This window comes from Raphanus sativus, unplaced genomic scaffold (genome assembly GCF_000801105.2).
Source record: "Raphanus sativus cultivar WK10039 unplaced genomic scaffold, ASM80110v3 Scaffold1582, whole genome shotgun sequence".
Classification (NCBI taxonomy): Eukaryota; Viridiplantae; Streptophyta; class Magnoliopsida; order Brassicales; family Brassicaceae; genus Raphanus; species Raphanus sativus.
The window spans coordinates 8718-21001 of NW_026616891.1; the positions used below are offsets into that span (position 1 = coordinate 8718).

The 12284-nt window shown below is 35.5% G+C and overlaps 2 protein-coding genes and 1 non-coding gene across 4 annotated transcripts; 2 read left to right on the forward strand and 1 right to left on the reverse strand.

Moving 5' to 3' along the window:
* The first annotated feature begins 514 nt into the window (after nucleotides 1–514).
* LOC130504444 (small nucleolar RNA R71) lies at nucleotides 515–621 on the forward strand. Its single transcript, XR_008941268.1, has one exon. It is a non-coding gene; the product is annotated as a small nucleolar RNA R71 (small nucleolar RNA).
* A 4680-nt stretch (nucleotides 622–5301) lies between these two features.
* LOC108806326 (syntaxin-32) lies at nucleotides 5302–6944 on the forward strand. Of its 2 annotated transcripts, none has more exons than XM_018578410.2 (5): nucleotides 5302–5734; nucleotides 5814–6073; nucleotides 6145–6317; nucleotides 6382–6588; nucleotides 6669–6944. In XM_018578410.2, exons 1-5 carry the CDS (start codon nucleotides 5494–5496, stop codon nucleotides 6826–6828), a joined length of 1041 nt encoding a protein of 346 aa, XP_018433912.1. In that variant the 5' UTR covers nucleotides 5302–5493; the 3' UTR covers nucleotides 6829–6944. The 2 variants fall into 2 exon arrangements, with proteins under 2 accessions (XP_018433912.1, XP_018433913.1); XM_018578411.2 differs by having other exon boundaries at nucleotides 5303–5734; nucleotides 6385–6588.
* Nucleotides 6945–9662: 2718 nt separating this feature from the next.
* Nucleotides 9663–12276, reverse strand: LOC130504443 (proline-rich receptor-like protein kinase PERK2; the record flags this gene model as incomplete). Its single annotated transcript, XM_056999052.1, is given in 9 exon segments — nucleotides 9663–10071; nucleotides 10357–10518; nucleotides 10616–10840; nucleotides 10982–11052; nucleotides 11139–11222; nucleotides 11317–11826; nucleotides 12030–12088; nucleotides 12090–12183; nucleotides 12186–12276. Coding segments are annotated over 9 exon segments (1587 nt in total), but the record flags the coding sequence as incomplete, so codon positions are not given.
* Between the last annotated feature and the right edge of the window lie 8 nt (nucleotides 12277–12284).

The window sequence follows — 12284 nt, forward strand, 5'->3', positions numbered from 1 at the left end:
AGACCAATCGTGGCAGATGGATCAGTTTGCTGGTTGCTCTGCGGCTGTTGCTGGTTCTGATTTTGATTATGACCCACGAACCGATTCTGTGCCTGAATGAAAACAAATGTTTTATCCTGAAAGTCTTGCGGGAAGCTTTGCTGAGACCATGCACCTTGTGCATGGTTGTTCTGCACATACCCATGTCCGTTGATGTAGCTGACCTCTTGCTATTGTTCCCTTTCTTTTCAGCCTCGATAGCAACCTCTTGAGTGTTCTTAATCTGCTCAGCAGTAGCTTTCTCCATGATGAAGATTTTCCCTTGGTTGTTTTCAGTAGCTGATCAACCTTGGCTGTCAGTTCATCAATCTTTTGGGTGTCGACACTGTTGACTTCCTTGGAGCAAACGCTCTCCTGATTCTTATTGGCTAAACTAGCAGTCGTGTTCTCAGTCAGCTCAAACGCTCCATCAGTGGTCTGAGTCATGAAATCTCTATTGCTCGCAGAGTTTAGAGCACTTCGGTATTCTCAGTCTACTCCATGGTGAGGGAATTATCTGCGGTAGTCATTGAAGCACTCCCTTGCTTCGTAAAAAGGCTCATCTGTGAGCTGTATGAAGAAGGTGATCTTGTTCCTCAATGCTGCAGTTCTCGCCTTAGTGTAAAAATGGCTCAGGAACGCTGATCGGACCTGTTCCCATGAAGTGAGAGAGCCGGTAGGGAGAGAGTTCAACCACTGTGCAGCTTTTCTATCAAGCGAAAATAGGAAAAGTATGCACTTGATGTAGTCTGGTGGTACACCATTCACACGAGTAAAATTGTAGACTTTTTCGAAACTCTCAATGTGCTCTAGTGGAATCTCTGTCAGGAGACCAGTGAACATTTTCCTCTAAACTAGAGCGATCAGAGCAGGCTTGATCTCAAAGTCTTGCCTCAGACAGGGTGGGGGAACAATGGCATAGTGCGAGTAGGAAAATTACACGGAAGATTTCTCTACCCAATCGGAACAGCTTGCTCTGGCTGTTCCTGCTGCTGCACACCGAGTAGAGCAGCTTGTTGAGCAGCCTGCTGCTGTGCTTAGATGGTTTGCTGAATTTGCTACATTTGCTGTTGAATCAGTTTCATTGCTGCAGCGAGATCATCCTGATGGCCGTTATCACCCATGGTGGTGTTGGCCGGCCTTGGCTCCTGACTGTTTTGTCTTTCTAACCTTGTTATCTCCTGGTTGCTGAGTGTAACTAATTCTCCTTGTGCGCTTCTTCAAGTGTGTCTACTGGTCATGCACCTGGAGCATTAGCTGCAACACAAAAGGTAAAGTAGGTTAGAGGTTTTAGATTAAATAAATAACCAAAAATAAAGGTAAGAAGTTAGTTCCCGTCGCAATGGCACCAAACTTGATACACTAAAATTGTGTCTTTAATACTGCAGCTAACAGTGTTGATGTAGTATTTTAGATTAAATTCTAGAGGACCAATTTAAATTTTATCTTTATGAGATCAATATCAAGCTAAAACAATGATAGGTTTTGATTTTAAGGTAACATAAATAGCAAATAACATGAATTAAAGAGAATGCTAGCCTAGGGTGGTTTGATCGGGTGTTAAGAGCCAAACAATTATTCAAGTTCAATTTAGCACTAGTCTAGAACTCGGATCACTAAAGATAGATCAGCCCACTGCTGTGGTGCTTTACCAATTTGTCAATCGATCTCAGTACCTAAACTGTTGTTTGGACCGAGATGCGATAACAAACATTAAGCAAAGAAGGTTTAGAAATCTTCTCCAAAGAATGTAGAGATTCTTCTCCCTTAACAAAAGTACAAGTTTTCTCTCTCAAAAATCTCTCTCTAAATTAACGTAGAATGTGTAAAAGAATAAAAGAAAATATATTTTGCATGTCTCTAGCGGCCTGGGAGGAAAAAGAAGGAACTCTAGGTAAAATCCAAAAATATTAGAAGTTTTCTCAAAAATCTCTTCCGCTGGAATCTAGGTTGCATGGAAGCTTCGTCAGACGCCCGCTTTCCACTTCGAAACTGGAATCGAAATCGGAAACTCGTGGAAACTTCCGGAATCTCGCTTCCAATACGTTTCCAAAAAGACCTCTTTAAAAACACATTAGAAGCTTACTCTTTAATTTATGAATCATGCTTCCATTTAAAAAACTTAATATCATGAATAAATATAATAAATAAATTATATTTTTATTTTATAAAAAATATAAAGTCAAAAGTATTAAAATAAAGGAAATACAATATATGGAAATATCAAAACTACTACTATAATTTATCTTTGTGCATAACAATTTTATAAGAGATAGTGCATATATATTCAAATAATTTGTGATAGATATTTATGAACAATTAAAAAAATTAGTTTGACAATATTTTTGTAAACTTAATATGTTAGTACTTTTATAATTAAAATATGAATCAACTAAATGAAAAATTATTTAAAATGAATAAGTGATTTTTTATTTTGAATCACATATTTTTAGTCATAAATTTTATAAAATATTTTCTATGTTTATATATATATATATATATATATATATATTTGGATATACGCTTCCAACACGTATCCACTTTCTAAATTTTTTTAAAAATCTCGATTCTACGTTTCTACACGATTCTGCTACCACGTACCCGCTTTCGTTTCCATGTAACATTGGCTCGAACATACATTTGGGGTGTTCCTCTCGATCGAGAACAGCCATCAAAACTGTTCTGCGTGAAAATCTCCAATATATACTCTTTCTGTCTCTTTTGCTCCAACTGGTCCATCTCCTATCAAATGCAACTCCAGACCTGTAATGACTCAAAAAAAATTAGAAAGATTCGATAAAAACTCAAAACTCTTTATTTACAATGATGTCAAATATACCATATATCATTTATCTCGTGACTATCAGACAAACCCCACACCTCCTTCGAAATCCTCAATAATCCAAAAGACTTCAACTGGGACGAGAAGTGTGAAAACGCTCTCATCAAGTCAAAAGAGTACCTCAATACGCCTCTCCTGTTATCAAAGCCCCTAACAGAGAAATATTTGTTGCTTTATTTGGATGTGTTAGAGCATGTAGTGTGTCATCCTGGTGCGCAAGGGAAGAAATATGCAATACATAGTGCACCACGTCAGTAAATCACTCCTCGATGCAGAAACACAATACAATCATCTTGAAAAGCTGGTCATTGCCCTTGTCACAACAACCATGAAACTATGTCCATATTTCCACGCTCATCCAATTGTCGTGGTAACATCTCTACTATCAAAGCAGCACTCCACAATCTAGAAGTATCATGTTAATTTTTCAAATGGATAGTAGAACTAAGAGAGTACGATGTGATATTCAAAGTTATCAAATCGCAAGTACTAACCGATTTTGTGGCTGAGTTCTCCTCAACCATGCTCCTTGCAGTGGAGCAAAAGGTAAATATCTACAAGGATAACAATCAAGTGCATGGGAAAATGGAAACTTCACGTGTATAGATCCCGAAACGTGAGAGGGATAAAAATAGACATTGTACTCACCTCCAAAAACAGAGACACAATATCAAAAACCGTAAAATATGTAACGACCGTAAAATGTAACTTCAAGTCAGACTAGTAATGAAAGCGAGTATGAGGATTTGATAGCCGAAATCACATCAGCCACTTCTCCAGATCCTCACTATAGAAGACCAAAACCTCAATTGTCTTCATGGTAAATAAAATAAATTGATAAGAGACTAAATTCCAAATGGTTGAGAAATAGATCCTCTCCTTGTTTTGATTACTCGCATACATGATAACTCGGGCTCTGTCCAACTTTTTTTGGTCAAAAGGCTCCGTCCAACTTCTTTTATTTTTTGATCAAACCAACTTTTATAAATGAAACTTAAACTCCAACTATGGAGGAATTGTTCAAGTACAACAAAGCAACCATACTGGTTAGATAAACCGCTGCATCAAAAGCTATGCGGGAAACATAAACACAATGGATAGACGCATACATAGCACATAAGCAACTTAAGATACAAATACCAAAAGTGCTCTGTCCAACTTCTTATACTAAGCACTAGATGATAACCCGCGCCTTGCGCGGAGTGAACTTTTTTTTAAATATGTCGTATCTAAATAAATAATACACTTTTTTGTTATCAATAATTTTTTTATATTTGATTAGGGATGACATGTGGGTAGGTATCATTTGGTTTGGTTAGGTTCGGTTTGGATCTTTGCAAATTTGGTTCGAATCTTTATATGTTCGGTTTGGTTTTAGATTCAGATAACCCATTTAATTTTTTAAGAACTTAAAGTTTATATATACTTTAAATTTCTCGAAACATAAAAATAAAAATAATATGTTACATATAAATTTGAATAATGTATATCAAAATACTTAAATTTAACATAAAAATTGGTTTAACTTAAATATTTGGATAGAAAATGAATAGATATTTTCAGTATTTTCGTATTTTGAGTAATGTTTAGTTATTTTAAATATATAATTTTTACTATTTTTATATATTTCTAAATATTTTGAACAATTTAAACATCTTAAGTATTTTGTATATTTCTTTGAGATATTAATTTTTTTAAATAATATATTTAAGTATATAAATTTGATTCGAATATATTCGGATACCCAAAATATTTTGGTCCGAATCGGGTTCGGTTCTGGTTTTTAGATACCAAAATTTTAAACATGTTCCGATATCTAACCAAATTGATTAAAGTTCTATACTATTTTGTAGATTGGATTTGGTTCGGTTATTTGGATTTGGATTTTTTTCCCAACCATATATTTTTGTTGTAACCAAATTTTAAATGAAAGTGACGATGGTTCATACTGATTTTGGGTATGCAACAATTTTTAAACCAAAACACTTTCTTTTATGTACGTGATTTATTTAGTTAATCATTAAAAATGTTCAAGACCCATTAAAAACGATAGGCTGAACTGAAAAAAATTACCATTGATCACAAAATTTTCAATATGAGGCTTGTACCATTTTTAGTAATTTATAATCATTTAAAAAAAATTGAAATACAACATATAAGAAAAAATATAATTTTTTTTATTATATGCTTAATGTGATTGTTTAATTTATTTTAACAAATAAAATTAAACGAAAAGTATAGAGGATAAAAAATTATTATCAAATCTTTATTATTCATAATCATTAATGGTGATATATATGTCAATCATATTAGGAAGTTCCGTAGCTTTTATTTAAGGAAACAATAGAGAATATTATTTTGTATATTAATAATTGATTTAATAGTTATTTAATAAAAACTATAATATATGTGTAGATGGACTAAATTTCTCTGACAATCCTCAGAATAATTCTCATGATGACACGGCTACCAAACACGGATTTAGCTCGTTTCCTCTCTGCTTTTGAGTTTTCTCACGATTCACTGAATCACAGGCACACGGTGGCGCGATTGAAATTCAAATCGGAAAAAAACTCCATCGGTATTGAAGCGAGAGCCCAGATCCGAAGTTTCTTTCTTCTCGAAAGAAGAAAATGCAAGCAAGGCATGTGCAATCCTCGTATCGAGATCGGACGGACGAGTTCTCCGGTATCGTTGAAAGTCGTCGGAGATCGATTGCTCCAACGGCGGCGAATAATGCGCCGTACGGTAGTGGGGGAAGAAGAGAGGATCCGAGATCTGCGGCGGCGAATCAATCGGAGTTCAGTAAGAGAGCTTCTCTGATCGGTTTAGCTATCCACCAGACGTCCCAGAAGCTATCCAAGCTCGCTCAACGTAAGTTTCTTTTTATTCTTGATAAGCAAAGCTCACATTGGATTATTTAACTTTTTTGTCATTTTGTTGCAAAAATCAGTGGCGAAGAGGTCGTCAGTGTTTGATGATCCAACGCGGGAGATACAAGAGCTGACGGTTGTGATCAAACAAGAGATCTCTGGTCTAAACGGCGCTTTACTCGACCTTCAAGCTGTACGCAACAACAACTCCCATGATAACGATGAAAGGAGCATCTCTAGAGACACCACTAGTCACTCTGCAACTGTTGTTGACGATCTCAAGAATCGCTTGATGGACACTACCAAGGAGTTTAAGGATGTTCTTACTTTGAGAACTGAGGTTATTTTGTTTCCTATTCTCTTTGAGAAGGCTTCGGAGAATGACTATTTGAGTGGTCTGGTGTGTTGCAGAACATGAAGATCCAAGAAGATCGAATGAAAAAATTCTCGAAAATCTCTTCGAAAGAATCAGCAAATCCGTTTGTTCGGCAGCGCCCTTTGGCTTCTAAGCCTTCACCTAGTCAACCTGCTCCTCTTCCATGGGCAAATGGTTCTTCTTCTTCTTCGTCTCAGTTAGTCCCAAGGTAAAATAGAACTTGCCCCTCTTCTCTATAATTCAAGACCTTTATATATGATCTGAGTTTACAGTAGGCAGGGAGAGGCCGAATCCTCACCACTATTGCAACAGAGTCAACAACAACAGCAGCAGCAGCAGCAGATGGTCCCGTTGCAAGACACATATATGCAAAACCGAGCAGAAGCTCTACACAATGTAGAGTCAACAATCCATGAGCTAAGCAATATCTTCACACAACTAGCAACCATGGTGTCTCAGCAAGGGGAGATCGCTATCAGGTTCGTGTTAACACCAAACTATGTCTTTAAATTCACTGAATATTTGTGGAATATTTAAGTGATTTAAATATGTTGTACAGGATCGATCAGAACATGGAAGATACGTTGGCGAATGTGGAAGGCGCACAGAGCCAACTGACTAGGTATCTCAACAGTATATCGTCTAACCGGTGGCTCATGATTAAGATTTTCTTCGTACTGATTGCTTTTCTCATGGTTTTCCTCTTCTTCGTTGCGTGATATTGAAATAGAAAAAGAAAATGATTCTTAACGAGTTATAAACATTATTCTCTTTTCTGTCGTATCGTATTGACATGTTTAGACAGTAAAGAAAGAAGAGTTATTTTTGGGTTCTCCACGATTTAGTGATCAAAAGGAGACGACTTCCCATTTGGTAGGTGGTGGAGCGAGTTCCTAAATTGGGTTGGTAAAATGGGATATGTGCTTGTGTACAAAGCTGCAACACGAGCAATCAATTAGTTAGAAGTGAATACGGTAACGTAACATGTCACATATTTTTAGCTAGAAAAATCAAGTGTAGCCTTTATGCATACGTCTAGCTCTTCCACTTCAGGACTTAATGGCTTGAAGAGATTGTCCACTTCCGTTTCTTCTACCTCGTCTAAGTTGCTGGTTTCCATTTCAGATTTCTCAAGAGAAAGCCACTTATGTAATATGACTATATGAGCTCAGAGTAGGCACAACAGAGAACATAGACAAAGAACCCGGAATGAAGCTCGAGATTATCATAAATGTGCACCATAGTCGTGTACTATACTCAAAAATCATGTGAGAGAATGAAAACAGAATGATGAAGGTAAATCATAAACAACCAAAATATTGAGTGGCATTGAACAAAATCTAGTCGTTGTCAATCAAAACTACTCTAAGGCCGTACTTCGTTTTCATTACATCCTTAAGCTGAATAGTTTTCATATGTATAGTTGTTGGGCTTCCACTGCTAACTTGTCGTGAATGATGGATGCAAGTGCATCCATTCTCTTAATGGTGTGAGTTTGAATGAGAAGAACGAGCGTCACTGCTGGTTAGTGTGGATATTGTTTTTTTCTGTGAGTTCAAACATTTTTTTACTTTGAAATGAGATCAGCAGATCAAGTTGCATATGCTATAGCCAAGAAAGCTCCTTTTCTTATCTGTCATGTCATTTTTGACAATCGAACTCCTCATTAGTTAAATCAATTAGTTGGACAGATAAATTAAACAAGTTAGTTGTAGTTGGGTACGAAAATGTAAATGTTTTGTTTAAGTTTATTTAAAATTTAAGTATTATCGTGATTTGTTAGAAATATATGATTAAACATTACTTTTTGAATAGCATAAGTATTTAAAAGATAATCAAAGTAAAACCTGAGTGCTAAAATTGAATCAAGAGCAAAAAAAAACGTCGAGACATCCAAACATGTTGATCAACTGAACCAAGCCATCACGATAGCAATTAATTAAAAAGAACAATTTGTTAGAACATGTGGAATAATACGTATGCACCATTCAAAAAGAACCAGCTAAATCAGAGATCAAACTCAAAAAGAAAATAAAAACAACAACAGAGGAAAGAGTTAAAGAAAATTATTTCTTCTTCTTTTCTGCGCAAGAGTGGATTCGGCATCAGATAGACCGCAGTCAGTTAGAGTCAGGCAGGCTCTGAATGGTAACGCATATTACAGAACAAGTACAGTTCATCTAAATAATCAGTTTAAAACAAAATTTGAATGTTACATGTGTAATAAACAGTATAACTGCGGATAATAAATAATATATTTATATATTACAAACTAAAAATTAGTGAAACTAATACTCCCTCTGTTTCATAATACTTGATATTTTGCCTTAGTGCACAAAGATTAAGAAAACTAGATTTTTTAAGAAAAGTATTTTAAAAATATTATTTTAGAATCAATTAACCAATAATAAAAAATACAGTAAAATCTAATTGGTTGAACAGTTTCCAATAAAGTTAAAGTTAACCTTAAAATCTCAAAACTTCATCTAATTTGAAACAAAATTATTCTTCTAAAACATCAACTATATTGAAACGGAGGGAGTATAATTTTAAATATATAAATTTTATTAAAAACATATTTTACATATCTGAAATCTGAAAGTTTAATATACCATTGAGATTTTATTGCTAATAAACTTATTTTATTTTAAAATTTATAATTGTACTAGTCTTTCTGAACAAAATTAATTTAAATTTGTTATTTAAAAGTAAAAAAAAAGTTAAATCAATATAAAAAAAAATTGTTGTCCAGAATATCCGACAGATCAACACTCAACTGACTAGTCTTTGAGGACATGTCTACTGGTGCCAGACAACTAGGAATGAGATTTAGATATCTATGTTGCATGGTCACACGGATGGATAATAAATATTCAAATTTTACTATTGAATCTTCATTATTTATTTTATAAATAATATAATAATCATTAAAAAAATTAATCAAAAATACCAAAACAAACAAATGCTCTAACTGGTGACCAAAGGAATGAATGAGAATGAGTGATTTCTCTTCATTCCCCAAATTTTACACAATTTATGTGGAATATTTTTTTTCTAGTGTTCCTTTTCGTTCCTTTTAATTTAAAGAATTATAAAGTAAAAGTATTCCTTATAAAATCTGGCAAGGAACAATAAAGAATAAGTATTCCTATTATTTGTTCCTCTGCATTCCATTCTTCTTTGTTCCTATTATTCCATTTGTGGTCACCAGTTAGAGCCAAAGATTTGTTTAGAAAAAAAATATGAACTATAAAAGGTCATGAATTAAATAAATATGTAGAAATATACATTTATGATGTAATTATAATTTTTTATTTTAGTATGAACATTAAACTGGTAGAATTGCAAAGTACAAAAAAATACATTGAACTTTTTAAAGTTTAAGTAAATAATCAAAGTAAACCAAACTTTACCACATCAAACCATACAATTTTCAGGAGCGGTCAAGACGTAACCCGCACGCTGTGCTTTCCTTTCTATTTTTTTCTATTAAAATTTACAACAGTTAATAATAAAAAAAGCAAGTTGAATGGTAACACAATTTTGTCCCGCATGTATGTTTTGTTTGGAACTCAGTTAACAATTGAATGCCTTAATACATTTCCAGTTAAAAAAAAAATCAGAATAATCATGTCCTCGTAAAGAGAGTGTGATCAGTCCCCACCGTAACCTTAACCGTTTTTTTTAATAGTGCTTGTCTCCATTTCCCGTGTGGTCCGACCCTCAGTGCTCCAACCGGTCGAGTACAAATCGTACTCACTAGTTGGATTGCTATACTCACTGCTTTCACTGTACTCTTGAGTCCCAACTGCCTTTCTCCTTAACTTGTTGATGCCTTCATTGTCCTCGCTCATATCATAATCTGTGCTTCCTCCATAAGAGCTATACACATTGCTGTCACCCGGTTTGATCCCTTGGTTCAAATCTGACGCTGATATGTTTCCTTCTAGAACACGCGTGACCTGCTCGTTTTTTTTGACACGATCACTCATTCGATTAGCATCATCAACATTTTAAATGACCAGTATTTGACAAAGTGAGAAACAAATTAAAAGTGCAGCTAAGAACATCTTTCCTCATTGTTCGATCAAGTCAGTTTTTGTATTAAATATTTTAAATAAAACTATATTTATATTTTTGGTAATTTGTGTATTTACCACCAAATTTTTTTGACAAACTTTGGTGCTCGGTTAGTATACATAATTGAAAACCGAAGAGCCGCTAAAACAAAAGTATGATTGACTTGCCTGGTCCATGCGAGGTCTGCGACGAGCTGAATGGCGAACACAACTTGCAGCACAAACAACCATGCGAGCCATCTCTTCTCTATCATACTCATTATTCAGCTTTGGATCAACCAAAGCTTCAAAGTTGTTTTCCTCAAGAGCTCTTGTAAGCAATGGGCGTGCCTGTTCAAATTATGTACACATAGCTTTTGCTTTTTTCAACTGTAAAATTGTAATACAAACCATGTGAATGTTAGACTATTTGCATTGTATTGATTACCCAATCAACTAAGCTGTTATCTTCATAGGCATTGTTTACATCAACAGGGCGACGACCGGTTATTAGCTCCAAAAGTACAACACCAAATGAGAAAACGTCAGACTTTTCTGTGAGCTTTCCACTAGCAGCATATTCAGGAGCCAAATACCCAAATGTTCCCATCACACGTGTAGATACATGAGTATTTGTATCCAAAGCAATCTTGGCAAGTCCAAAATCAGCAACCTAAAATATAGAAGAGAACTTCAGTGACACAAAATACAAATATGATTCACTCAAATATCATGCCAAGTTTCATACATATAATGCTTTACTGAAACAATATATTATATATATATATATATGAGAGATGATAAATGATAATACCTTAGCTTCAAACTTGAAATCAAGCAATATGTTTGCCGCTTTGATATCACGGTGGATGATTTTTGGATTGCCTGCAAATATATACATGCTTGCCCAATAAGCAAACATGGTTATATATTTCAAACACGTATACATATTTTGCACACACTAGACTTACAATTTTCATGAAGATACGATAATCCTTTGGCAGAACCAACAGCAATCTTCAATCTTGAGCTCCATATAGGAGGCCGTCCCTTCCCTGTCAAAAAAAAAAACCAATCCCCAAAAAAGCATCACTGATAGAAACATTAAAGCATGGAATAAATAATAGAGGAGTTTAGTGTTTGTCTAACCATGGAGGTGAAACTCGAGAGTGTTGTTCGGAACAAACTCATAGACAAGTAACCTTTGATCATCCGCGATGCAATAACCAACAAGAGCAACCAAATTCCTATGGTGAACTCGGCTAATGATCCCTACCTCTGCCTGAAACTCTCTCTCCCCCTGAGAACTCCCAGCTTTCAGTTGTTTCACAGCAATTTCTTTTCCATTGCGCAATATACCTCTGTAGACATATCCGAACCCGCCTTGACCCAACCAATTGGACTCAGAGAAACCGTTGGTGGCTCTAGCTAGCTCCTCGTAAGTGAAAGTGCCTTGATAGGTGCCTAGTGCAAGCCCTTGAGATGGTGGAGGATGAACTGCATTATCCGAGTAGTTTGAGTCGTAGCCACCACTGCTGCTGCTGCTCATGAAACCCCGCGGACGTTGTGGACCAGACGGAGGGTTTGGTTGTTGCAGTGACGTCACCCCGTGATCTGATGGTTGTGATGCATTTTGTTGCTTCTGTGCACCGTAAGGGCCTAAGATACAAAATGGGACATGTAATCTTAAAATGGTTTCTCTATATATCCTTGTACAATGAAATCCAATTTTCAGACAATGCATGCATATTTTAATATGTTTAATTTAGAAACAAGAAAATGTAGATACAATTATAGAAATGGTAGAATATGGTTCAAGATTTGATTTCTTGGTTTAGTCTAATTGAGGTTTTTTTCTTTACCATTGGGACCAGGAAGTGCTTCTTCATCCTTTCGTCGTTTCTTCTTACACAAGAAAAACAATCAAAGTCAATGCTACAAGCAGAGCTACTCCTCCGATGGCGATTCCAACCACCACTCCCCTTGATAATCCTCCTGGAGAGGAAGACGGAGGGGTGGAGGGATAGATGGAGTTCTAGTAGATCCTCCGCCTGAGGGACTCGGTGGAGGTGGAGGGCTCCGAGTCAAAGGTGTTGGAGTGTCTGGAGACAGTGGCA